At 41.3% G+C, this 26737-nt stretch overlaps 1 protein-coding gene across 3 annotated transcripts in view; it reads right to left on the reverse strand.

Moving 5' to 3' along the window:
* Positions 1-26363, reverse strand: part of KCNQ5 (potassium voltage-gated channel subfamily Q member 5) — a 639793-nt gene extending 613430 nt beyond the window's left edge. For all 3 annotated transcript variants that reach the window (XM_051854552.3, XM_051854551.3, XM_051854550.3), the window contains exon 1: positions 25822-26363. In XM_051854552.3, the coding sequence (XP_051710512.2) occupies positions 25822-26222 (401 nt within the window). In that variant the 5' untranslated portion in view covers positions 26223-26363. The remainder of the gene's footprint in view (positions 1-25821) is intronic.
* Between the last annotated feature and the right edge of the window lie 374 nt (positions 26364-26737).

Below are 26737 nucleotides of genomic sequence, written 5' to 3' on the forward strand. Positions count from 1 at the left end.
ATACAATCAGGCTTGGGAGATTAGCTGAGTATGCCCACCATGCTCTCTTCTTTGGGCTATGTCTCTATACAACACACTTACACTCTGATCTTTTCCTCAAGATATTTCAAACAGAAAAGATCCAAGAAAAAGAAAAAGATTCATCACTCATTTTCCTTTGTTTCTGCAAGCTTAGGTCATTTAAAAAGTAATTAAAATATTCAGTCAGTTGGAACTCCCACATATATCTCCTCAATCTCATTTTCCTTCTTTTCCTCTTCAGAATGAAAAGCTATACTTGTGTCTCAACTTCAAACATTAAACAACACTATACAACATATATGGTTGTCTAAGCAATATGTAAGTATGTTTTCCATGTTTTTAAGTATTCTATAGTCTCTCCTCCATATGAGAATGTGTTTTTGTATCTTTATTTTTCACTAAACATTAGGTTTGAGAATCTTTCACTTCTTTCAATTTATACATGGTGTTTTATGTTGACACTGCCATTATTTACACATTATTCTCCTTACCTTTCTTTCTGTTACTAATGACATTGCAATAGGAGATATCTATATCTATATCTATATATATAGATATAGATATAGATATATATGATAGATAGATCTCTCAGATGCCCATCTGCGGGTCCCCTGTGACAACTTCCCTGGGCTCTGTGACAGGAGGTAATCCTCCATTTTCCACTTGCATAACACCACTGATTTTCTGATATTCAACACTTAGTCTTATCCACCTTGGAATCCACAGTGCTCAGAAGTCTGTTTGCTGTGAATGTTTTTTTTTTTTAAATTTAATTACCACAAGTTTCTCTGAATGCTAGTTTTTGGTGTACCTATCACAACTCTCTTATAATATTATTTCTTTTTCTTGGAAGTGGTTCTTGTTACATGTACATTTTCTCCCACTGAGCTTTACACTTAATAAGTCTTCAATATGTATTGAGTGACTGGACAAATGAAATAAAAGGATAAGTTATTTAATGGTAAGAGTGTTTCTTAACTGCAGTCAATATTATTTTTTATCAACACAGTCCTTGCCTACTATATTAAGTGCCACTTCTCCCCATAATAGGTTATCAAGCTTATTATCAATACTGAAGTATAATGGCAGAATCACTCCATAGAAATTGAGAAATAAGAAAAATAAACTTGTCTCATAATGGCCAACATGATGGTCCATTTTAGTCCCTCTATTCATTGCAAAAATGTTCTTGGTTCCTTCTTCAAAAAAACTTTATTTGAGGGACTGGCACTGTGGCGTAGCAGGTAAAGCTGCTGCCTGCAGTGCCAGCATCACACATAGGTGCCAGTTGGAGTCCCGGCTGCTCCACTTCTGATCCAGCTCTCTGCTATGGCCTGGAAAAGCAGTGGAGGATGGCTCAAGTCTTTGGGCCCCTGCACATGTGTGGGAGACCTGGAGGAAGCTCCTGGCTCCTGGCTTCAAATCAACCCCACTCCAGCCGTTGCGTCCATTTGGGGAGTGAAACAACAGATGGAGACTTCTCTCTCTCTCTTCATCTGCCTCTCTGTAAATCTGCCTTTCAAATAAATAATTAAATCTTTTAAAAAATGTATTTGGGAGGCAAAGAGACAGAGACAGAAGAGAATGCTCCCCTCCACTGGTTCATTCCCCAAATGTGCCAGGGCTAGGCTGTCAGGAACTAGGAACTCAGTCCCCACATGGACAGCAGGAATGATGATGGCCTCCCAGGGTATGTGTTAGCAGGCAGCCGGCATCAGGAACCTCAGCCAGGAACCAAACTCAAGCATCCCAATGTGGGACATGGGGGTCCTAACCAGCATCTAAGTGGCCAGGTCAAATACCTGCTGCACTTGTGCTTTCCACAGATGGGTGGAGTTATGGGTGTATACCTGTGGACTGGAGCTGTAAGAAACCCAGAAACTCAAGGAATAAGCTAATCTCTGTCTCACTGATTCATGGGCACATATTCATTCTCTCCCTCTCCCTCTCCCTCTCCCTCTCCCTCTCCCTCTCCCTCTCCCTCTCCCTCTCCCTCTCCCCCTCCCCCTCCCCCTTCTCCCCCTCCCCCTCCTTCTCCCCTTCTCCCTCTGCCCCTCCACATCTCTGCATTTTTTTTTTCTGGGTCTTGTTCAATTTCCCTCTGTTTCCTGAGTAAGCTCCTCCTCTGATTAACTCATGCTTCAAACGTGATGTTTTTCTCTGCCTTTAGGGGCCCCTCGTCCTTAAGCTTAAACAATATGCCTTGCAGAAGATCTCTTTTGTCTGAGTCCGGTTTGGGTCCTTAGAGCTTCATCTATCTGGATGTCCGTACCTGTTTCAAGACTTGGGAAGTTTTCAACAATGATTTCACTGAGGAGGTTCTCAAAGTCTTTTTCTTTCTCTTCTTCAGATATCCTTATAATATGAATATTTGTTCACTTAATGTTATCCGACATGTCACATAGGCTTTGCTTCTTTTTTATTTTTTTCTCTTCTTGTCTGACTGGATTATTTCTGTGTGGTATGGATGGGGCCATCTGCAGGTCCTGCCAGGAGAGTGTTATGGTTGCTGGGGCTTATAGCACCAAAAGCCAGCACTGGGAAGGACCCTGCCCCAGTCCTAGAGGGTGACTACATGACACTGGGGCTTTTACACTGGCATATGTGTGTCTGGAGTGGTGGAATGCACAGAGATTCTTCCCTAGGTCCCACCAGGTAGGTTCTGGCGACTCTGAGGAATCCAGTATACACAGTCACAGGCCTGGAGCTGCAGGATGCGGTAGGGTCATGGGGTGAAAGCCATTTGTGTTGGGGACTGTGGATTGCAACCACCACCTGAGGCAAGGATTGCAGATAGGGTTCTCCACAAACTGCAACTGAATGTGGGTTACTTCAGATGTTGTAGCACCAACAGTGCTAGTCCCAGATCTGAGGGAACTGCCCCCCGATTTCCATGGGACATGCAAGGATGATGCTGTGGTGTGTGCTTTGAGAACCAGTACGATGTGCTAAGAAATTCAGAGGGGCCTTCCTCAGGCTGGTCCTCTGTGATTTCTTATGGGTTACTGCTGGTGCGGAGCCCCAAGAAGTTGAGGGGACCTTCCCTGGATCACATAGAGTGAGCAAGTATGTATCTGGGGCCTATGCCCAGAATTACCACAGCTGTAGGCTCAGGGGGTCTGTTGTCTGCCCTGGAAACCGCCTTGTCTCAGGTAGCAGCAGGCTGCTTGCTGTTCCTTAAATCAGAACCCAGGTTAACAGTGGCTCTACCACAGCAGCTCAGAGTCTGGTGCTTTCAAGGCAAACGAAGGCAATATGTTTTCATTATTTGGAGCAATGACATACAGACCCCAGTCAACTCTCTAGGCCAGATTTAAAGTCAGTGAGGACTGGAATTCTCCTGCAGTTAGGGCTGCTGGTCTGTGGTGCTGGCAGAGGGACCAGGGTGCTTTCTGCGTACATTTTCCTGGCAAGATGGCATCCCCCTGGCCAGGGAGCCAGTGCAGAAGCTGCAGCTGCTGATGCAGCTCTGCAATGGCTTTTGGAGTCTCTGCACTGTTTTCTGTTCCTGTCATTTCTCTAATGAAATATTCGCTCATCAGTCCCCCTGGAAACATGGTCCTTCCTTTGTTATTCTGGTATTTTTCTGTGGCTCAGGTGAGTGAGACTTCTCTCTATTCAGGCATCTTGGTCCCTCTTCCCTGTTAGTTATTCTTAACTGGCCTATTGATTTTCTTTTTCAAACAAGGTGTTTTTCACACATTTTGATTCTATATGTGTATATGATATTTAAAAAGAAAGTATTCCCAATATTTGAGAAGAAACAAAGTGGTGGATGAAATACCAGTATCAGAAATCCAATTAAATAAATCTTTAAAAAAAGAAACCCAATTACACAAAAAATTGAATTATTTAAATATTGCAGACTAACAATGAATACAGGATGACATTCCATGGAGACCATTAATACTAATGTATTTCAACTATAATTAGATATGAAAAGGCCCTGTACAACCTTTTATCTTACCCACTGTCAACTTAACTTTGACTTGCTTTTAACCAGGGTAGTCATCGCAGAAGTACCTGGGAAGAAGTGGAAATCTCTACACTGATTAGGGAAAAAGGCTTTTAAGGAGGCCAGAGTTACTTTCTATTAAAACTTTTCTTTTAGTAAAAAGAAAAGAACACCATGATCTATGCAAGGAAGGAAATATTATACAAACATTAAAGCTTTTCCACATTTTCTAAAGTTACAAGTTATGAATGGCAAGATTTCAAAAATAATCCAAGAAACCACGCATACTGAGGACAAGCCAGAAATGGATGGTCTTGAGCCTGGATATCCCCTGAAAGGTGGGATTTGGAACTCTGAATGGAGCCCAGGATAAAGCTGGCAGAAACCCAACCTAGGGACTTGCTGTCTCTTCTACCACAAAAAGAGAAGTGTAGGGAGATTGGAAATACTCCCTGAAAAGGATTTCTATATTGCTTGTCATATACTGACTTAACAGCAGCTAGTGTATAGTTAATATTACTTAAGTAATTCCCTATTTATTAAACTTCCATTCTGATAAGTTAAGAATTTACATAAGGGAATTTGGAATGCCTAGAGTACCCCAAAGTCCAGGTATTCCCAAAGTGCTAGAAGATGGGGAAATGTGTAACACAAGTTACCTGTGAACTCGTGTTCTAAGTTTCATACTCAGCATGTGTGAAATACTCAGCATTTTACAAAATTACAAAGACCAACTTTTCCAGGAGCCTGATTCAGTGGGTATTCACAATGATTAATTTGGCTCAAATAAAACCTTATCCCCAGAGCTCCTCAGAAAACACATATTGCTGGCTGAGAAGATGATGATGGTGGTGGCTACGGGAGAGGAAGGGATAGAGAATAAGAAGTTGTAAAAGTAAAAAAGTTACACAGAGTAGAGAGGGATTTGATAAGAGGTACATCTTGTCTAATCTCTCCTCTCTCCCCAGTCTTGTCCCCTAATTTCATCAAGCAGTTTCTTTTAACCCTCCCAGAAGTATTCTATTTATATACATGCATTTATGGGCAATGGATGCGTGTTGTGTGTGTGTGTGTGTGTGTGTGTGTGTTGCTGATCCTCATTATTCATGCATTCTGTATTTGTGATTTGCTTTTTTCAAAACTGACTTGTAATCCCCCAAAATTAACTCACAACAGCTCTGATGGTATTTGCAGACATGGACAGCACAGCTAAAAACCTGGGTCTCATGTTGCTCCCATTTCCAGCCAACTCTGAACAAAGCTGAAGGGGTATTTCATGTTCTTCAGCACAAGATGGTTCTCGCGTGCCTTATGAAGAAATTGCATGTAAGCTAAGCATCATTCCAGAATAAGTTACAGTATTATGGGCTGTGAGTCCATTGTTAATAAAGAATATATATATATATGTGTGTGTGTATATATATATATATAATTTGTCTTTAAACAAAAATACACATAAACTAGATTACATACTGACTGGTAGATGAAAATGCTGTGAACAAAGTTACTTGGAGAAGTAACTCAGCGTTTCCCCTAAGAGCAATGATTCAGTAGTCACTAACTCAGTGTTTTCGGTGACCATATAGAACATGACTACAGTGAATAATGAGAATCTATTCTCTGTGTGTGATCTTTTAATTTACAAAAGTGGATATATGTATAAACTACGTGCAGTTTTACAGCTTGACTTTTTTCACCTAACAATTTTAGAAACCACACCATTCCATGCCATGCATATCTACCTCATTTTTTTTCAAAGGATGTACCTAGGTTTCCCTTCATCATCACTGATTTATCTGGAGTTTTATGTAGTTTCTGGATTTTTAAAAATAACTGAATAATGCTTCAGGGAACATTCTTGTTCTTACATCTTTGTAAATCACGCAGATCTCTGAATTAAAGTAAGCTCTGGCCATGCAACAGTGGTGGTTATATTTTGGAGGCAACAGAAATTTTAATAGACTGATATAACTATGTACAGGATAGACCTGGCTTGTGAGTTTAATGTTGCTGAACAGCAGCACTACACTGAGGATGCTTAACAAATATCAGATAATTAGATTTTCTTTGGTTGGTAAGGTTAGGGTTCAACAGCTGCTTTTATCTGAGGTCCAGTGGTAAGTGCTCTGTGTTTGTGTACAAGTCTGATTTATGTGGAAGGGAGGTCTTTTTAAAGTGCTCTTTATCTGATTGTGCCAAGCTAACCTCCTTCTCTAAGTAAACTGCAATAGTTAATGTGCCAAAAGGGAATCTAGCCTCTCCTCCTTTACAGCCCTCCCCTCCCTGAGCTGTGTTTCAGTAATGAATGAAATACCTGTGAATTATCAGTTTGGAGGTTATGCTGACTGAAAAGGAATGTCGTAGATATCCAAAACTCTCTGGAGTAATAAGACATATGGAATTGATAACAGAGAGGTGGGCTTTTGGTCTGGAGGTTGGGATGCATATGTTCCACGTTAGAGTGTCTGGATTTGAGTGAGTCCTGGTTCCTTACCCAATTCCAGCTTCCTGCTGGTACGCACCCTGGAAAGCAGCAGGTTGGGTCCCTACCATCCACGTGGGAAATCTGGATTGGGTTCCTGGGTCCTGGCTTCCAAGTGTCTAAGGAATGAACCAGAGCATGGACTTGCTCTCTCCATCCTCCCATCTTCCTCTCAAATAAATAACTTTTAAAATATTTTAAGTGTTAATAGGAAGAAATCAGTGCTATTCATTTTCTCCGTTCAGTTTTCTGACTCAAAATTTTCCCAGTTGAAATGAAAATGCCTGAGGAAGCACATGCAACAGACTTCAATTCTTCAATGAACACAGGTGACACACAAAGAAAAGGATCATTTATAGGCTTAAATAGTTTAAACAACCACAAAAATGACCACCATTAATAAATCATTACCTTTCTAATGATAATATTCTCAATAAAACATATTATAAACATAAGGATATATGAGAAAGGCACAAATCATATTCAACCTCATTTTTAGCATTCATCCAAAAAATTATATTATGCTGCAAAGCTGGAGATGTGCCTCACCTCTCGTGAAGCAGGCAAAGGATTTTCAGGAGTTGGGAGTCACAGTTGACTGCTCCTGCCTATGTCTAATTGTCTTGGTAGAGGCTCTTTTGAGCATATAAACAGGATACCAGCTCATTTAACATGGCAGACTCAAATGCGGATAGTTGAGTTCATCTGAATTTCCAGGTGAATACATCTATCTTGCCATAATGAGTTTACCAAGTGTAATAAAATCGGTGTGCATGTGTGTTTGTGTGTATGGCATGATACTTGATCCTCATGGAACGTTTATCCATACCCATCCCCACTTCTATTGGATTGAATTCTGGAGATACTTCTCACATCATTTTCTCATCTGGAATAAATCACAGTTCTGTAACTGGGTGGACTAAATACTACTTTGGTTTTTAATTGGTATATTCAGTTATTATAGCCTTAAAAGGACATGTCAATATATGTTTTAATTCTAAGAGAAATCCCTTCTTCAGAATTTAACTTCCTTAAAAAAAGTCATAAAATTTAATGCATATTTTTGCTCACTATTAAGATTTTCTAAAAGGGAGATCTATTTTCTCTGCTATTATGCAAGGAACCAAAATGCCTGTTAAGAGAATATTCTTTGCATAATAATTGGACAAACTGTAGTATTTGAAATTAATGTCAATATTCTTTTTTGAAAACAGAGTTCTTTCAGTAAAAGAAGGATAAAGCAGGACACAAACCTATACTTGAAATTATTTCTATAAAAGTGACAGGAATGCCAGACTACTAATGCTGCCTTCAGTAATGTTTAATCCTGAGAAACTTGAAATTTTTGTAGTCTCAATTTTCCCATCTAAAAATGGACAGTACTAAGGTAGTCAAAGGTTCTCTGAGCTCTATCTTCCTTTGGTGTAAATGTGTTAAATCAGTAGTCCCTGACAGCTTTCAACCTTAAACTTTGAGAATGTACTTTTATCCAGGCACTCAAAGATTATAAAAATCTTTCCTGATTTCTGAGAAATAACTATTTACAATTTCAAAGAGCTTATACATGCAACAGAAAATGTCTGGCTATATATATAATATCAGCACCAAATACACTGCTACAATAAAATGACCTCTTACGTGAATTCCTGTAATCATATATATATGCACTGAACACACATTTTTTACATGTGCCTACTTTCTATTATTTGCTCTTTGAATGGCTATCATTCAAAAATCAAAAAACAATAAATGACAGAGAAGATGTGGGGAAAAACATACATGAATACATTGTTGGTGGGAATGTAAACTAGTACAGCCATTATGGAAGTCAGTATGGAAATTTCTCAGAAATCTGAAAATAGATATAACATATTATCCAGCCATCCCATTCCTGGGAATTTACCCAAAGAAAATGAAATCAGCATATGAGTTAACTGTACCCCCATGTCTACTGCAGCTCAATTCACGATAGCTAAGATATGCAATCAACCCAAATGTCCATCAACCAATGATTACATAAAAAATGTCATATATATACAATATAGATACTACTCAGCTGTAAAAAAGAATGAAATCCTGTCTTTTGCAACAAAATGGATGCCAATGGAAACCATTATGCTTAATGAAATAAGCCAGTCCCAAAATGACAAATACCATGTTTTCCCTGATTTGTGGTAACTAATATACAGAGTACAAAAAATGTAATGTATATAAGTGAAATTCACTCTTTGAGATGTGATTATTGCTTACAGTCCTTGTCTATACTGTGGGGAGCAACTCAGACTAGACTAAGTTACTGGAATTAAGACTTATTCTATGCATCTGCTCTCCCACAATATGGCGCTGAGAAGGGAGTAAACAACTTCTACGCAGCTGCCTCTTGCCAACTTGAGTGATGACCTGCAGGAGCTGATCCTGCTCCTGATTGGAGGAGAGCAGCATACTCAGCATGTGGGTAGCAGAGTTGGGATTGGTGGAAGAGGACTATAAAGGAGGAGAGAGACAACATGCACCAGGAACATCTAAGGGGAACATCCGGATAACATCTGAGCAGCCCCCGAGAGAGCCGGCCGGCGGTGTGCTGCTCCCCCGCGGAAGCAGGGAAAGTGGCAGGGGGGCCCGCCCCTCCACGGAGGTGGAGGGACGGCAGCCAACCCGGGAAGGACCAGTAGCAAACCCCCGGAAGGGCCGAGCAGACAAAAGAACAGCGCAGGGTCTTGTGTCGTTCCTCCGCGAAGAGGGGGAGCGACATATACTTTTAAGGAACAATGGTTTTTCTCCTTACTACTTGTTGAATTCTTCATTTAGTGGAGTTAATAAGCTTGTGATTATAAAATAAATTGAAAATGTGTCCTTGTAAAAATCAAAAGAAAAATAAGAAAAGAGAAAGGAGGGAGAGTGGGAAGTATCATCATGCTATTAAATCTGTATATATGAATTACATGAAATTTGTTCATCATATAATTTTTTTTAAAAAGCACAAGATTATATTTAGGCTAGGGATCTAGTATCAATTTATTTTGTACCACTAATTATGTAAAGAGATTTAACACTTCTATCTCCTACTATTTCCACATTTATCAGATAACAGTTGATTAAAACAGTTCTTGATTTGCCCAAGATCACGCTTGTTCAGTTAATATGACCTCTAGAGCAATTCTCACCCCCTGCATCTTGGGTACACGCTTGCAAGCCCTGGGTTATAGCTCCATCTGCTTCTGAAAATTTCCCCTGCATATCACTGTTGGAGAAATACTAAAAATCTCTCAAGATGAGTTCCCTACCTGGTCAGGCCCAGACTCTATTGGGGCCTTTTGTGTTGTCAAGTCACCAGGCTATTCATGTTTCAGTGCCACCTCACTGTACCTTTCAATGCAGCCAGCACAACTTTTTTTTAACTCTAAATTCTGATCTCTCCTCTTTCAAGATTTTATTCCTTTCAATTCTTTCAATCTTTCCCCTTGTATGTGTGTGTGTGTAGCAGGGGGTGCTTTCCCTAGGCTTTCATATTTGTATAGATTCCAGTAACTTTGAGACATAAAGAAAGGTTTATCTTCACTCTGTTGTTTCTTAGTCTACTATTCTCCCTCTGTCCTCACCCTTTTAATTGTCAATTATGTGGCCTAATCTGTTTCCTCCCTCTCCCCCTCCACACACTGTTGCCTAATCTCTAACTCTTTAGGGCAGCTTTGCATTTATCAGCATCTCTCTTGAGGACTGCAAGAATGCCTTCCTACCAGATTTTTCTGCTTTTACAGGAGTTCTCTAAATATCACCCTCTCTCCTGGAGTCCCCATTCCAGTTATACAGTTACACCTTGGGGGACACCACTCAATTCCTGTGATGCCTTTTTAGAAGCTGACTGCTGTTTGCAGCTACCTCCTGGTTGAGCTGTTTTGGTCCCTTCATGCCCACCCTCAACCCAGCCCTCACCCGGACATCACAGCTCTTTTTCTCTTTCCTGTGAAACTGGATGGTGCTGTGGATGCTGTCTACTCCTAGATGTCTGAGTTTTCTTCCCAGTTTGGCTCCTCCCCTCTACCCTGACTTTCTGCTGTTACTGCCTATTTTCACAAGCATATCTTCACGTCTGGTCCTTGTAACACTCACCCCACTGAAATTCTTTGAGATTCAATCCTTCTTTGGATACTGCATTGCCTTAGTTTTTCTCTTCTCTGTCTCTTTCGCAAACCCCTTTCTCCTCTTATCTCCCACCTGATCACATTCCCTAAATTTCTGTCCCCATACTCTTTGCCCATCTTCTTTATTACTTCTTCATTCATCACCTCTACACTGGTAAGTGATGAACCTCTGTCTTTCTCCCTAAAGCTCAAACAGGCTTCATACTGCTTTGCATCTTGTCTTTATGCAAATCAGAATTAGGTAATTTCTGCTTGGTCACCATTACACTTGCTTGAGACCCTGAAAATCGTTGATTCTTTCACCTCTTTTGTCCACCAAAGGATAATCAAGAGCTAAGAACTCCAGTTCTTCCTTTGGACTGTCTCCTCTTCTGCCTCTCTATACATCCCTATGGCTCACACTCCAGGCCACTCCTAATCATGTTACGTTGTTGCGTCACTGCCACTTATTTCAGAGAAATCACTAACAAGGCATCAAGTAGAAAAACACATAGCAAATTTATTGTGAATGGGTCTTCTAAATATATTATCATGTGCCTTGGACATCTAAAGCAGATTGCAATATGGAAAGGGAATTTGAACCAACAAGAACTTTTTAAAAATCAGGTAGCTGCCTTTAACCTTCTTTGGATGAAAAATTATGATCTCTTATCTATGACAATTATGAATGATGACATCTACCCTTGGATTAGAGGAATATTCTGTTTTCCCCAGTACAATGTGATGGTTTCTTGACTCTTTTTGTTTATGGTTGTCTAGGCTACCTTACCTAGTGCTATCTATAAACTTATTTTTATTATCCACTTCCTGCCCTAAAGCCTAGAATAAAACTCTGTACCCAGGAGCTCTGGAAAACAGCTCTCAGCAACATGACACAACTAGTCTAGGAACAATAATTTGCAAAGTAACTCATCAAGCCCAGCACTGGATGCAAAAGCTCAGGCACCATGTAAGGGAATCTTTTTCTCTGAGAGATACTGTGAAGTTCTAACTTCCACTTTCAGTTGAATTACTAGGGCTGTTCTTCCGACAAGAGGAAGGCTACTGTGTGGGATCAAGGCAAACTGGTAGCCCAAGTGACTGTCCAGAAGTCAACATGATTGGTACAGATATAAAGAATGGATTTTTTTCCCCTAATGTGTTTCCTATCCTACCTTTGGCAGCACTGTGGGATCATCTCAGTGGGAGACTGACAAGGGCTGTGTAACTAGGGTATCAAGTTCCTTTGGGGAAACTGTAACCCACTCATTCCATTTATCCCACAATGGATCTGAATCAAAAGAAACTTACCTAGCTTTCTTCTAGACTCAAAACACTTGAATGCTAATTTGAATGTTCAAGCTTTGTAAAATCATTGTCCCTAAACAAAATGTCATGTCTTACAGTTTTCAAGAGTTGTGTGAGTAAAAGAACATGCCCTTGGGTTTAAGAACCTGTATTAAGGATTCTAAATAGACTTCCTGGAAGTTCAGTTTATTGCCATTCAAACTTCTCTGCTTTTCCCATCTGATGAGTGAAACAGTATCATAGGATTTAGTAATTTGGCATGATAAAGTTAAAACTAATTTAATTTCACTTGGCAATTCTTTTGCCTGACTTCTAATCTAGTTCTAGAATCCATAAAAAGCTTAAGGATGCAATCTAAAGGTGGTAAAGAACACCTCAGGGATTGCAAAGAACATACATTCCTAATATTGACCTTAGCTGCACTGGCAAATGCCACTCTCTAGTGGAAGAAAAGAGCATTATTCACATGACTGGAGGAAGTTGCACAAATAAGAAGTTTCCAAAATGTTCTAAGGAAATGGCATGTAGTACACATGCAAGCATTGAATGAATGAGTGATTTCTAGACCCCATGGAAGGTTAGGTATAATATTTTCCTTTCATGTACTATAATTAAAAAGTTATAATATTAGAAGCTTTAACTGCATTCTAAAAACAGGGAGTAGCCATTTGGCCTGGCAGTGAAAACTCACTGGTCCCATATTGGAGTACCTGGGTTCAATTCTTGACTCGTTACTTGCCAGTGCAGACCTTGAGAGGTAATGATGATAGTTCAAGTAATTGAGTTCCTTCTACTAATGTGGAAAACCTGGATTCAGTTCCCAGCTCCAGCCTCAGCCCAGCTCCAGCTGTCATAGGCATTTAGGGAATAAACCAGTGGATGAGAACTCTCTTTCCTCAAATTAAAAAAATAAAATAAAATAAAGAGCATACTGAAAATAATGGGTTTTTATTGTCATTTTAAAAAAACATCTTTTGGCTTACCTTATTGTTCTTAAGTCAATTTGTGGAGAGAGAAAATAATACTCAGAACAAAGTGTTATGAAGGAGCACAGGTTTCTTTTTTTCTATTTAAAAAACTTGCAAATAAACATACACAGAATGTTTTATTAAGTAGACTATTTCATTTAACTTAATCACTTATACTTTAGAAATTACCATTAGTGGGAACTTCTATGCTGGTCTCTGTGTGGGAATGCCCTGAGCAGAATGCCCACATGCACAGGTGCCTACCTCCCAGGTCCAGAGTTTCCCAAGGGGTCAAGAGAGGTGGCAATCACAGGTTCTGTATGCGGTGATCACATACAGTAAATCACTTCCCTAGGAGCAGCAGGTAAATGCCACTGGAGAAAGGAGAACCTTTGCTTTTCTCCTAAGTCAATTCAGGGAGATGCTTCTGGTAGCTCAGAAGAAAGTAAACTAATATGCTTCTAGACTAAAAGTTCCTTAAGGGAGTAGGCTGTGTCTTATTTATGCTAAGTACCCATAGTTCCTACTATAGGACTTTTCACACAGCATGATACCAGGTTATTGAACGAACACTGAAAATTAGATGCTTGTTTACAAATCAGAAAGCTGAGTAATATATCTAGTGATTCAAAATTCAGAGAGGAGAGTCTGAATTTCCAATCCCATCCAATCCTTCCATATTCATTCAGGTGTGAAAGGAAACCGATATAGAGAAATGGAAGTCCTAAGGTTCTTTTCCATCCTATGAAAGTGTATGGGAATAGCAATGCTTTTGGAAAAATGTCCAAGCAGGGAAAAAACCAGGTGTTTTTCTATCTTATATGTATCTTATGGTGACCTTGCATTTGAGGACATGCTCTAACCTCTGAATTAAACAGGAAAAGCATAGCATTCTGATGCCAGATTACAGATCCGTCTGTTGGCTCCCTGTGTAAAGAAACTCCTAATGACTGTAACAGTCTGTGTGGTAAATATTTTTTTAAAGATTCTATTTATTTATTTAAAAGACAGAGTCACAGAGAGGCAGAGGCAGAGAGAGAAAGAGAGGTCTTCCACCCACTGGTTCACTCCCCAGATGGCTGCAATGGCCAGAGCTGCGCCAATCTAAAGCCAGGAGCTTGGAGCAACCTCCAGGTCTCTCACACAGGAGCAGAAGCCCAAGGATTTGGGCCTGCTTTCCCAGGCCACAGCAGAGAGCTGGATTGGAAGTAGAGAAGTTGGGTTTGGAACCGGCACCCATATAGGATGCTGGCTCTGCAGATGGCAGCCGGCTTTACCTGCTACGCCAGAGTGCCAGCCCCAATGTGATAAATATTTTAAATTAACACCTATTCACATATATATATGTAATATGTATAATATATATGTAATATATATAAATTATATGTAATGCCACTCTGGACTACATTAATGGATGTCTTTTTCTATAATAACTCTATCTGGAATAAAAAATTAATTTTTAATTCATATCTGAACCACATATTGCGGTCAACTTCCACAACAGACATGTGGGGATGGGATGGACACAGAGAGAGGCTGGTTAACAGGTACAAAATTATAATTAGACAGGAGGATTAAGTTCTAGTGTTCTATGTAGCATAGTAGATTGACTACAGTTATCAGCAATTTATTGCACATTTCAAAATGGCTAAAACAGAGGATTCTCATCACAAAGAAATGATAAATGTTTGAGGTAATAGTATACTAATGACCTTGATTTGATTATGACATATTTTGTGTGTGTATGTATATACACAATAATTTATCATGCTGTGCCCATAAATATGCAATTACTATATGTTGGTAAAAACCAGTTACTCACTGAATATCTGAGCATCAATGGATTTCAGAAATGATAGACAGATAGATAAGAAAACCATAGAGTAATTTTAAGGCTTTATACCCTTATTTTCCTAGAAATTTGAGCCTAACTAAAACTCCAAGAAAAATAAGGCTCTCTTCTTGTATTCTTAAACATTTTATCTTTCTAGAAGCCCCTGTTAACTACTGCACAGTGCTACTACGTAAATAAGGTACTCCAGTTTACTGTGGCAGCACACCCGTGGAGCATGGGAATAATTAAAGGGTCAATGCATCTCTTGATTAAGAGTAAGCAGCTTTTAGAGAAAGGAAACAGTAATCCAAAAATGTTGAATCCCTGAGAAGAAGAAAAAAAAACTAGGAGCAATTTAACTGGAAGAAAGAAAATGATGGACAAATGAGAAAAAGAAATATTCAGGACAAATGTATATGGGAGAAAGGAGAGAGAGAAGCATGGAAAATGAATGGAATATATTTACACAAGTGTGAAGAAAATAAGTGTTTATTATTTTAAAGAGAGAATGAAAACACTACAAAATCAGTTTGAAGCAAACGTGTTCTATGAGACTATGAGACAATTATGAGACCTAAATGAAACAACTCTGTTATTTTTAAATGAATGTTTTTCAAATGACACTATAAATTGGAAATTTAATACTCATAGGAAATGATACTAAGAAATTATTATTCAGTCACCAATACAAGTTGCTATACAATTTAAATTAGCAGAACCTAAGGAAATTTCTTGTGTGTTTTTTTTTTTCAATGAATATTCACACAGTCCCACTGGCAATAGCTAGGTGAATTTTGATTAAAATCAAGGATAAAATTCTAGGCTACATGCCATCAGAAAGTACAAAAGACTGTACTTTGGTTTATTTAGACATTCACAAACTATCTTGGAAGAATTAGATAAAAATCCAATTAGAAGACAAGGCAAAACGTAATTAAGGACTGAAGTGCATGATCCAAACTTAAGAAGCTATGGAAAGTAAATAAAAGTAAAGAAAAACATCAAATGGATCAGGAAAAACTTTATAGAAAAATTAGACATGAAGCTGACTTGGATTTGAAGGCAGAGGAACAAACATTCCTAAGACTAGTAAGTTATAAACAATCCCCTTACATAGGTTATAAGATATTTAAAATATCATTTATTTATCCAACAAACATTTATCATTCATATATTAATTCCTAAGCCCAATACTAGATCCAATGTCGCTCCCCTATTCGCGGAGGAACGACACAGGACCCTGTGCTGTTCTTTTGTCTGCTCGGCCCTTCCCGGGTTGGCTGCCGACCCCTCCACCTCCGTGGAGGGGCGGCCCCCCCTGCCACTTTCCCCGCTCTCGCGGAGGAGTGGCACACCGCCGGCCGGCTCTCTCGGGGGCTGCTCAGGTGTTCCTTCAGATGTTCCTTGTGCATGTTGTCTCTCTCCTCCTTTATAGTCCTCTTCCACCAGTCCCAACTCTGCTACCCACACGCCGAGCACGCTGCTCTCCTCCAATCAGGAGCAGGATCAGCTCCTGCAGCTTATCAGTCAAATTGGCGAGAGGCAGCTGCATAGAAGTTTACTCCTCCCCAGCGCCATATTGTGGGAGAGCAGATGCATAGAATAATTCTTAATTCCAGTAACTTAGTCTAGTCTCAGTTGCTCCCCACAATCCAAGAGTAGTGTTTTGTAATCATTCTATCCTAACTGATGTGAGGGCCCTGAGCCCACAGGTACCATCCACAGTCAGGATATAGGTGGATAAGAATGTGGGCCCTATTTTGGTTCAAGTAGGACAGGTTATTAAACTCCCTATCTTGGTATTGTGTTCTATTAAAGTATTATATACTAATAGTACATGGTAGAAATATTCTGGAGATTAAAAGTTAATATGTATAAAGCATTTAGAATAGTGTCCAGCACTTAATTATTAAATCGTCTTTCCTATAACTGTAATCTCTCTTGATCTTTTCTTCATCATTGTATTTATTTTTACTTAGCATCCAATATCCATTCTTTTATTCTTGCCATACTACCTAAATATATGGTTTAGATGTCCTATTTCTTCTCTTCACTACTGATTCACTTCTTAACTAATAGCAACCTGGCTTCTGCCCTTAAAACCTTACTGAAGGGCCGGTGCCGCGGCTCACTAGGCTAATCCTCCGCCTGTGGTGCCGGCACACCGGGTTCTAGTCCCGTTTGGGGCGCCGGATTCTGTCCCGGATGCCCCTCTTCCAGGCCAGCTCTCTGCTGTGGCCCAGGAGTGCAGTGGAGGATGGCCCAAGTGCTTGGGCCCTGCACCCGCATGGGAGACCAGGAGAAGCACCTGGCTCCTGCCTTTGGATCAGTGCGGTGCGCTGGCTGCAGTATGTCGGCTGCAGCAGCCATTGGAGGGTAACCAACGGCAAAGGAAGACCTTCCTGTCTCTCTCTCTCACTGTCCACTCTGCCTGTCAAAAAAAAAAAAAAAAAAAAAAAAAAAAAAAAAAAAAAGAAAAAGAAAAAAAAGCACTTTACTGAAGGTTAACATTAATGAGCTCACAAAATCACTGAAGAATTCTACATTGCCATATCCAACAGTAACTTGGTGTTTGTCTTTTTATACATTTTGTATTTAACCATTTCTCTCTTTTTTTAAAGATGATATTTACTTATTTGAGAGGTAGAGTTACAGACAGTGAGAGGGAGAGACAGAGAGAAAGGTCTTCCATCTGATGGTTCACTCCTCAAATGACCGCAAGGGCAGGAGCTGGGCCTATCCGAAGCCAGGAGCTTCCTCTGGTCCCCTACGTGGGTGCGGGGGCCCAAGCAGTTGGGCCATCTTCTACTGCTTTCCCAGGTCATAGCAGAGAGCTGGATCAGAAGAGCAGCAGCAGGGACTAGAACCAGTATCAGTAACGACAGGTGGAGGATTAACATACCGCGCCACAGTGCTGGCCCCGCCCCTTAACCATTTCTTAAAACTCTCTTGACACCCTTGATTTCCACAACAACTGACCATCTTTTTAGACAGTGTTTCTGTCTGTCTGTCTACTCCATTTCACTCCTCATTTTCCCTATTCACACTTTAATTGCTGGCATTCTAAACATTTCCATCTTTGATATTCTGTTCTTTTAACTGATTTTCTTATGGTTTTAGCTATTGTCTATTATTCCTATGTGTTCTAATTAATCCAAAAGCTGCTGTACATATACAAAGACTTTAAAAAATGCAATATCATAAAATATCATGTCCCTATCTTACAGATCATGAAACTAGTATTGGAAACAACTTATTTATAGTCATCAAATCAATAAAGGTAAAGTTTATCATTGGGATCACAGTCCCCATTAGAAGTGTCTCAAGGTCAGGTCCCCTTTTTTTTAATAACCTGGATCCAGAGTATTACCTGATAAACACATTGGCTGTTAAAAACATTAACTGAATTAACTGTTATAAAAAGATGAATTATAATATTGCAATTATAAAATATTATCCTTCCACTGACTGAAGAAGAAACAAACTGTAGAATTACTTCATAGATGATATAAACAAGAATGAGGACCACTAAGACAGAGTTTGTAAAAAAAAAAGTATGTGTTATCATGTACCCATACAATTAAATAGATTTCAAATATTACACTCTCAATATTATCAAGAGGGAATTAAGGTAAATTTGTAAATTTTATTGTATTCAAGTTTCTGATTTTGCTTTTAGAGGAGCCAAATGAAGGGAAATGTAAGTATCTGCACTAACACAAATTCTCTGATAAAGGATATGATGTGCATCTGTGTTTATGTTGTGTGTATATGGAATACATTGGGGTACCTCAACAAGTTCATGAAAAAAACAGAATTAAAAGATCAACTTATTTTGGTGCAAACACTTTTTGAAATCCATGCATAGTTTTTTCATAACATATATTTTCCATTAAATTTTGAGAGATCTCTTACATATGCACAAATATACAAATGAATGTAGTGAGAAAGTGAGCTGAATGTAGTAAAACAGTGAGCTATTTTAAGTTGAGAAATTGATGATTTCAATAAAATATTTAGGAAGCTTACCCTTCAAATAAACTGACTGAAAAAGATGAAAAAGATCACCTGGAACTCTAGGATCATGCAAAACTCTGAGATGCACTGAAGAATTTCACTAATTAAAAAAAGAAAAACTGGAGTGTGTGGTCAATTTGTCTCTCAGGTTGCAACCAAATAAAACTTCAAGTAACACACTCATAAATGGTTGAAAAAAAGGGAAATTAAAATGGAAACATCTACAAATCATTAAATATAACTATGAACCATGGCTGTGCAACAATTGGGCCTCAAGTAGTTTCACACCACTGGGTTAGGATAAAACATGCTCTGTTGGCATTTTCATCTGCCAAAATAGCCATTTGCAATTAAAAATTAAAACTGGCACTGCTTCTTTGCAAGCAATTATCAAGAGGCTGCTGGCTATCTTCATTGTTTATAGTGTTTCTTGTATCAGGACTTCATTCTCGTTTGATATGCTTTTTTCACATGGTTTACTTCTTTAGGGCTATAATATTTCCAGTATTAACATTTTAACACTTTCAGCATTTCCTAATTATAACACAGTCCTCAAACACTACAGCACTGTTTATATGAGTACTTTTGAAATAGATTGTTTTGAAGAATATGGAAAATTTTTATGTTACTACATTAGCACAGGCTAAGGCAGTGTAACTTGTTCAAGGTCTCTTTACACTTAAGGGAAATCAGTGATTTCTAAGCAGCAAAACAAAAATGAAAACAAGGACAGCAGCAAAAACAAAAATGCAAACAAAAGTTTCTACAGTGATAGACTCAGTTCAGAATAGAATATCCAAGTAAATAATAAAGTAATTCATTGTACCTAAAGGACACTGACACAGACAGCAGCCAATAAAGTAAAATTCCACAGCGAAACCAGTGGTGTATTTTGGAGATTTATGGTGTCAGTAAGTGAATCAACATGTATTCACTGAGCATCTTCCATGTGGCAGGCATTGTACTGGGCACTAGTGATGTGGGGGAGGGGCAGGGAAGACAAGCAATAACGTTTCTTCTCCAAGCACAGGAACAGTGACTTGTTCTCTTAGGTTTCTAGAAAGGTCACTTTGGCTACTCTGAGACACATTATCTCGGGGAATTAGAGTGAACTGAAAGTGACTAGTTAGGGGGCAACCCTGCAACTCAGAGGTAAGGAAGACAAAAAAAAAAACAACAAAAATATCAGATTCCCTTTTGTTCCAAATGTTCCTTCCCTCTTATGGCAGTATTTTTAGACCCCTTACAGTATTCTTCGTCATCTCGGTTGGTCTAAAAACACTATTGTGCCCATTGCTCAGATGAAGATTTGGAGACCCGTAAGGGCAAAATGACTCACTCCAAGTCACAAAGTTAATTAGTGGCAAAGCAGGGATCAGTCTCCTATCACTATTCCCAATATCTTTTCCTTTAAATGAATCATCAACATCTTATTTCCTGAAAAGATTTGGTAATTCCTTCAGTTTCTAAAATTCCTCTTTAAATTTCCTTTGTGTAAAGTTTCCAAGAAAAATTATTTACATACTCACTGGGCACTTTGCTAGATATCTGTAAATCAGAAATGCCCAGGAGATTTCTCTGTAGGAAGCTTACCCTTCTATGAGGGCGGGGCTGAGGGAAGGGGGGGTGGAGGGAGAGAGAAAGCAGCCCACAGTGACAACTCAGTGGGGGAAGCATTATTTTAATGACATTCCCAGAATGTCGTGGAACCTGAGACAAGGGGCAACTTACTCATCCTGGCACTGGGGGAAAGAACTGTCTGGAAATGTGCCCAAGGGGAAGTGGTTCTTGAATTGCACTTTGAAGAAACAGTGAGAATTGGAGAGCAAGAGTGCAAGGAGTGGGAAGAGTTCAAGAGAAAACCATCAGCAAAGGCCCAGCAGTGACACAGGACAGAGTTCAGTAAGGATGAGGTTCAGAGTGCATATTAGCAGGGCGTGGCTGCAGCAAGGCCTTAAGGATGGACAGAAGCCCTGCCATGAGGAGCCTGTGAGCCATTCCGAGGAATCTGGAGCTCAACGTATCCTGCTGTGCCCATTTCCCCACCTCTTAAATCACATTTATGACTCTCGGTACTCCACTGACACTGCTGTAGCCAATGCCATCAGTGGCCATTTAAAATGAACACTGTAATGAAATCTCACCCAATTTTCTACTCCTGTCTGCAGCACTGGAAAGCTAACCATAACCTCGTTTCTGTACCCATCTTCCTTTGCTTTCATGAAAATAAGGCCTCCTGGCTTTTAACTTGGTGGTTGGCTTGCTCTCCCATGGTTTTCCCAGGGTTTTCCCTGGGTTTTTCCCGGGCTCTTACTCTTCCATTCACTACTTGGTGTTGGTGCTCCCCACACTGTTCACCATGTCCTTACTCTGCATTCTCTGAGCGATTTTCTTGTTTTCTATTCATTGATTTAACTACCAAAAGAGTGTTAGAGGCTTCCAAATCTAAATATTATTAGATATGCATTCAAATTAACCTTTAGATTTCAAATGCATTCATTCATAAAAAAACATTTTATTGAGGGTTCTGCTGTGCCAGAAATAGTTCAGGTTGCTGATTCAAGACCCGACTGCTTCTGGTTTACTGCTGGTTCCCATCACTTACAATCTTTATATGAGTGATTGAAAACATTCAAAGCGCAACACATCTAAATCTAAACTCGTCAGATTGCTGTAATCATGTGTCCATTACCCCTTCTCCACGATATTACTGAATGTCAATGTTAACCGAGTCTCAGTCATCTTTCCAGTATCATCCATCAGAAGGGTGAAAACAATCTGCTCATTCTATCTCCTTCATATTTCTCTGATTAAACCTCTCCTCATTTCCACCGCTATCGCCTTAGTTCCTTCAGTAATCACCTCTTACCCTTCTAGAACAGCCCATGGTACACAGTATACATTTGTGGAATGAATTCAAGGATAAAAAAAATACAAGAAAGGATGGAATTTTGAAAAATTGCTGTCACCTACTTACAGGTAATACTGACTCCGATGGAATCTTCAATTTATTTACTGAACTGAAGAACAGGCAACATTCACATCTGATTACATTATTCCCCTGTTTTTCAACACTCAGTGACCACTACTGCCCTCGGCATGAGACTAGATTCCATGGTTGGCAATTTGAGACTTGTCTTTTTCTCCTCCCACCTCCCTGTGGCTGTACCCATCCTTCAAATACTTAACAGTACCTGGAACTACTGTGATAACTCATAATTTCCTATCTTTGCTCAATGTGTTTTCTCTCCCAAAATTATTCATTTCTCATCGCACTGCCTACATAAAAATCAATTAGCTAATCTGTACAAACTGAGCTCATGCCTCACTTCCTCTTTGGCCTGTGCTAGTTTCTGCCTTGTCTCCTCAACTTCCTCCTCTTTTCCCATGTGGTTTTGTAACCCATCCCTGTAAGAACACCTATAACATTGCTTCACACATGTCCACATGCCTGTTGAGTTTCCATCATGGAGTCTTTTCCTTCTTCGAGAGTGGAGACTTTTGTTTATTAATTTGGTAATTAGCACACAGTAAACACTGAAATATCACAGACTAATAAATTGCTGAATGAATGACTTTCAGACAGATTTAGGTAAGGGACTGTTATCATAAGGTTTTCATCTTATGAATAACACCACGAAGAAGGCTAGGAACAGAAGCCCAATGATCAGGAAGGAGAATATTATTATCATCAAATGTTCAGCTAGTAAGAAACAGAGTGGGACAGCAGAAGTAGGAAAGAGAAGGGAACACTTCTGAAACATATTTATAAAGTGAACAAACATAATCTAACGGTCTTCTAGAAGGCCTACTGGAACAAGCATGAGAAAAAGAATGACTCCACGGCTGCCAGCTTAGATGACTGGACTGTTCCTTCTAGCTTAAAAAACGATGAATTCACAGGTAGGACGTTAAACCAAGCAAAGATACACTGGACACAGTGACAAGTTACAAGCATTTGTAACACTGTTTCCTGTACAATTTCTCAGAACCACACTTACTGGATCAATGCAAATTTATAATTGGAGCCCCTTTGTGGGTTCCATTACTACCATGGTTATACTTCTAAAATTTTCCTATAAAGAGAAGGAATTAAAAAGGAACAAACAACATTCACAGAAATATGTCACCTCATATTTGAATAGCTTGTCTAGTAAACTGCAGAGCAGGTGAAGACAGGAAACTGACTAGCTGGCTGGTAAATCCTGAAGAGCAATCAAGGCACAGTGCTCCTAATCTCCACTAATTTACAGAGATTGGAAGAAAGTATTTGAAGTAGGTCGTCTCTTGCTCTGGCCAGCCACCCTACAGGTAGGCTAGGATACAAACTCTTGGAACCACATTTTATGGCATTAAAATATCATTATAATAATTGTTTCATATTTAACAGAAATTTTTGTTTTACCTGAAACAGAGCTTTAAGCATACTTTTCTTATTTCTTGGCGGTGAAAATACTGGTTGACCAAGTGCATTCATTGATGAACTGCCTCATTAATCACAGTGCACTTGTTTTTGGCAAGAACCTTAATGTGCTACAAAAACTGTTATTAATGTAAGATTTGGGGATTCCCACGCTGGCAGGGAATTAGTTAGTTACAACTCTCTAGAAATTGTTTTCTTATAATTTGCTGTATTATTAATGGTCTGGTTAGGCTTATAGCTCAAAGCAACTTTGCTTTACTAATTTAATGTGTGAAGTCCACCTACACTACAACTCATTTAAAATCACAAGCAGCAATTGCCAAAAATGGCCTCTTTCTCCATGGTCTGCTGCAATGGCACACAATGCTCCCTGAAGACGCTACCAGCACTTCCTTCTTTGTGCTGCTATGGGTCTGCTACCCACATCTGTTGCTCAGATACTATGGTTTCAGACTCTTGAAGTGTGTAATGCACAACTTCACATTACTTACAACATATTGACAAGTCCATAAGCTATCTCCTATCTACCACCAAAGACACTGCTAGACCAATAAAGCCAGGGAAACAGAAGTGTATCCAAACTTGAGCCATTTGAGAAAACATTTATTAATATTTAAAAATCCTGTAAGGCCACGAAAATCTGTTAAACACCAAAAACACTCAAAAGAAAATGTTGCATTGCAGGAGGTTCTCATTGCTGTTCAAGAACAACACAGGAAATACAAAGTATGTCCACCAATCAAAGTTGTCTCTAACCTTTCCTGAATACAAAATGCATAAATTACCCAAAAAAAAAAAAAAAGAAAGCCTATAAATGGCATCATATTGAAAATTCCAAGTCATGACTATTCTGGGCATACTCTGGTAGAAACAGTCACTACCCATGCAGTATATATTTCCTGCCAGATTGAGCATTCACTTTGCTAAATGTTTTAGGATATTCTGACAGGTCAAAATAATTCACTAGGCTCATTAAGTAATAGGATTAATTACAGATCAACCCAACGAGATGAACATGGGAAACAACAGTAGTGTTTCTCTGTGTCTATCACGCATGACGGTAATCACATCCAAATCAATGAGGCTCTTGCAATCAGTGAATAACAGAAAGTTGTGTCTTTTGAAGCAATAATGACACAACAGGATATCGTCTTTGTGTACACTGTGAAGCAGAGAGTTGACTGGAATATTCTACCTCACACCACACAATCTGGGACTGTAAAATTTTCCAGACACCAGAACCCCACAGATTGTAGACTTCACCAATTTCCTGACTCCTACGTGGTCAAATTCCAGGTTCACCTATTTACAAAACCAGCCCCTTCTTTTATGTTGTCTTAAAAAAAGAAATGACTCCGCGTTGACGCCAACCCTTTATCCGGGCTGAGAGATATGTGTGGATGACCCGCCTCATTTCTAAAAGAAATCTAGTTCGTGTGTTCAAAACATATTTCAAAACATATTTTACTACGAAACAAGGAACGCATCAGTGACTGCCTGAACTTTCTCCATGGGTCTCCTAAGACCTAAGTCTTTACATTTCACTTTAACATTAAGAAGCCAGACAGGGTGGGGGTTTGGGGGGAGGGAACTAAAAAGAGAAAAAGAAAAAAGGAGAAAGGGAAAGAAAAAAAAATGAAAAGAGTTGGGGGCGTAGCAGCATAAAAACAGCCTTAAAATGTCCAGATCAACCTCACTCTAACGGGAGATTAAATGAATGGACATTGTGGGAAAAACAGTAGTAAACTTTAAAGCCACTGAAAGGTTTTAAATGCCTAAGGGGAAAATAAACATTTGCTTCCAATCATTTTCTCATTAAGCATTCTCTGCTAGATGGCGAGGGCTGACTTAACACACACACGCACACTTTGACTCCACGCCACAAACGCCGACTTAACCCACTGCCTGATCCCTGTCCGAGACAGCCCATTTGCGCTTCAGCGGGTGCACCTCGGCCCGAGCTCCTGCGCCCCACGGGCTGCGGCCGCAGCGAGGGAGCACGGCTTCGCCCAGCCCGCTCGGCTCTTGGAGACCTTGGCCACTTTCTCTGTGGCAGGAAGGGCTCCACGCACTGACAGATTTTCCGTTAGTGGTGGCTGGGGTGGTGGCGAGGCATGCTTCCGGACGCACTTAAAACCCAGCCGCTGTCTCCACCAAGTAGCAGCTTCCCCTGCTCCGCCCCCAGCACCGAGGACCCAGCCCTCGGTGTCTCCTCTCTCCACCCTGTCCCAACCTGCCAGCACCTCCCCTGTCTACTCTCGAGCCTCAAAGGGCGCAAATCCTCCCTTTGCATTTCCCAGCTCCCGGGCGCCCCGCTCGGTTGAAGTTTACGTATCTCAGGACCTAATTGCTCCCCATTATCCGCGTAGCTTAAGTCTGCCGGGTTCTCCCGCCCCAGGTGCCTGAAGCTACTACCAGGCAATTCATTGGGTGTCCTCAGGGAGACGGGTGCAAAGCTGCGGCTGTGGGACAGGTGGGGATGGGGAGGTGCATGGCTCCAGGAGAAAGCCCACTAACACGTGCAATGAAATAAAACCCCCACGTGTGCGCGCGTGAGTGTGTGTGTGTGTACGCGCGCGCTTATGCGCGCGACGGGCCAAGGCGCAGATGCCAAGCACGTTCCAGGGCACCCAGCTCAAGGGGCTTCAGGAGCGGGCGTGGCGAGGGGCGCGCGGGGGGCGCGGGTACTCACACGAACGCGTGGTAGACGAACGCCCAGCCGCGGGGTCTCTCCAGCACGTTGTACAAATAGTTCTGCACCCGCCGGTACTTGACGTTGCGCCGGCAGCTCTGGCTACTCGTGTAGGAGAGCGGCTTCCCCAGCAGGCTCATCCGGGCCCCCTGCTTGCCCCGGCGGCTCTCCCTCAGGCCGCCGCTGCCGCCGCCGAGCGCGGCCGCGCGGGTGCCCAGCAGCAGCAGGCCGTCGCCCCTGGCGGCCGCCGAGTTCAGCAGCACCCTGCCGCGGCCCGACTCCACATCCTTCATGCCGCTGCCCAGGCGCCCCCCGCCCGCCGCCGCCGCCGCCGCCGCGCCGCTCTTCACCCAGAGCCCGGCGGCGCCGCCCTCCTCTCCTCCCGCGTGGTGGCGGGGCATGGCATCACCACGGGCACCGCGAGGGGGGCGCCAGCGCCTGCGTCGGGGGCAGCGGCCTCATGTGCGGCGGCAGCCGACGGGGCGCCCGCCGGCCAGCGACCTTCCGCCGGGGAGGGGGCGGGAAGCCGGCAGCCAGCACAGCCCCCGGGCTTCGGGGCGGGGGCTCAGGGGCGTGCGGAGGAGGCCGACGAGTCTCAATTGCTTGCAGCTTGTAGCTTCGGAGTTCGGAGTCCGGACCTGTTGGGGGCGTCGCCGGGAGAGGGTTTCTCTCGCGCCCTCGTATTCCCGCGGCTACCACTGCCTCCTTGCCCAAGTGCCCCCAGGGCTGGAGCGGGGGAGTGCGGGGCGCTCTGAGGCGGCGCGCTCCCACGCGCGCACGCCCAGCCCCAGGCTCTCCGTTTCTCCGCTCTTTCCACTCTCCACGCCCAGCCTGTGTCTGCTCCCCTCTCCGCGGTGCGAGTGCGGGTTGCTTCTCCCGGGGGCTTTGGAGCTAGCTGTCCGGAAGGTTAAGTCGG

The sequence above is a fragment of the Oryctolagus cuniculus genome, chromosome 5, assembly GCF_051225735.1.
Source record: "Oryctolagus cuniculus isolate XC-2025 breed Fujian yellow rabbit chromosome 5, ASM5122573v1, whole genome shotgun sequence".
In the NCBI taxonomy this organism is placed as follows: Eukaryota; Metazoa; Chordata; class Mammalia; order Lagomorpha; family Leporidae; genus Oryctolagus; species Oryctolagus cuniculus.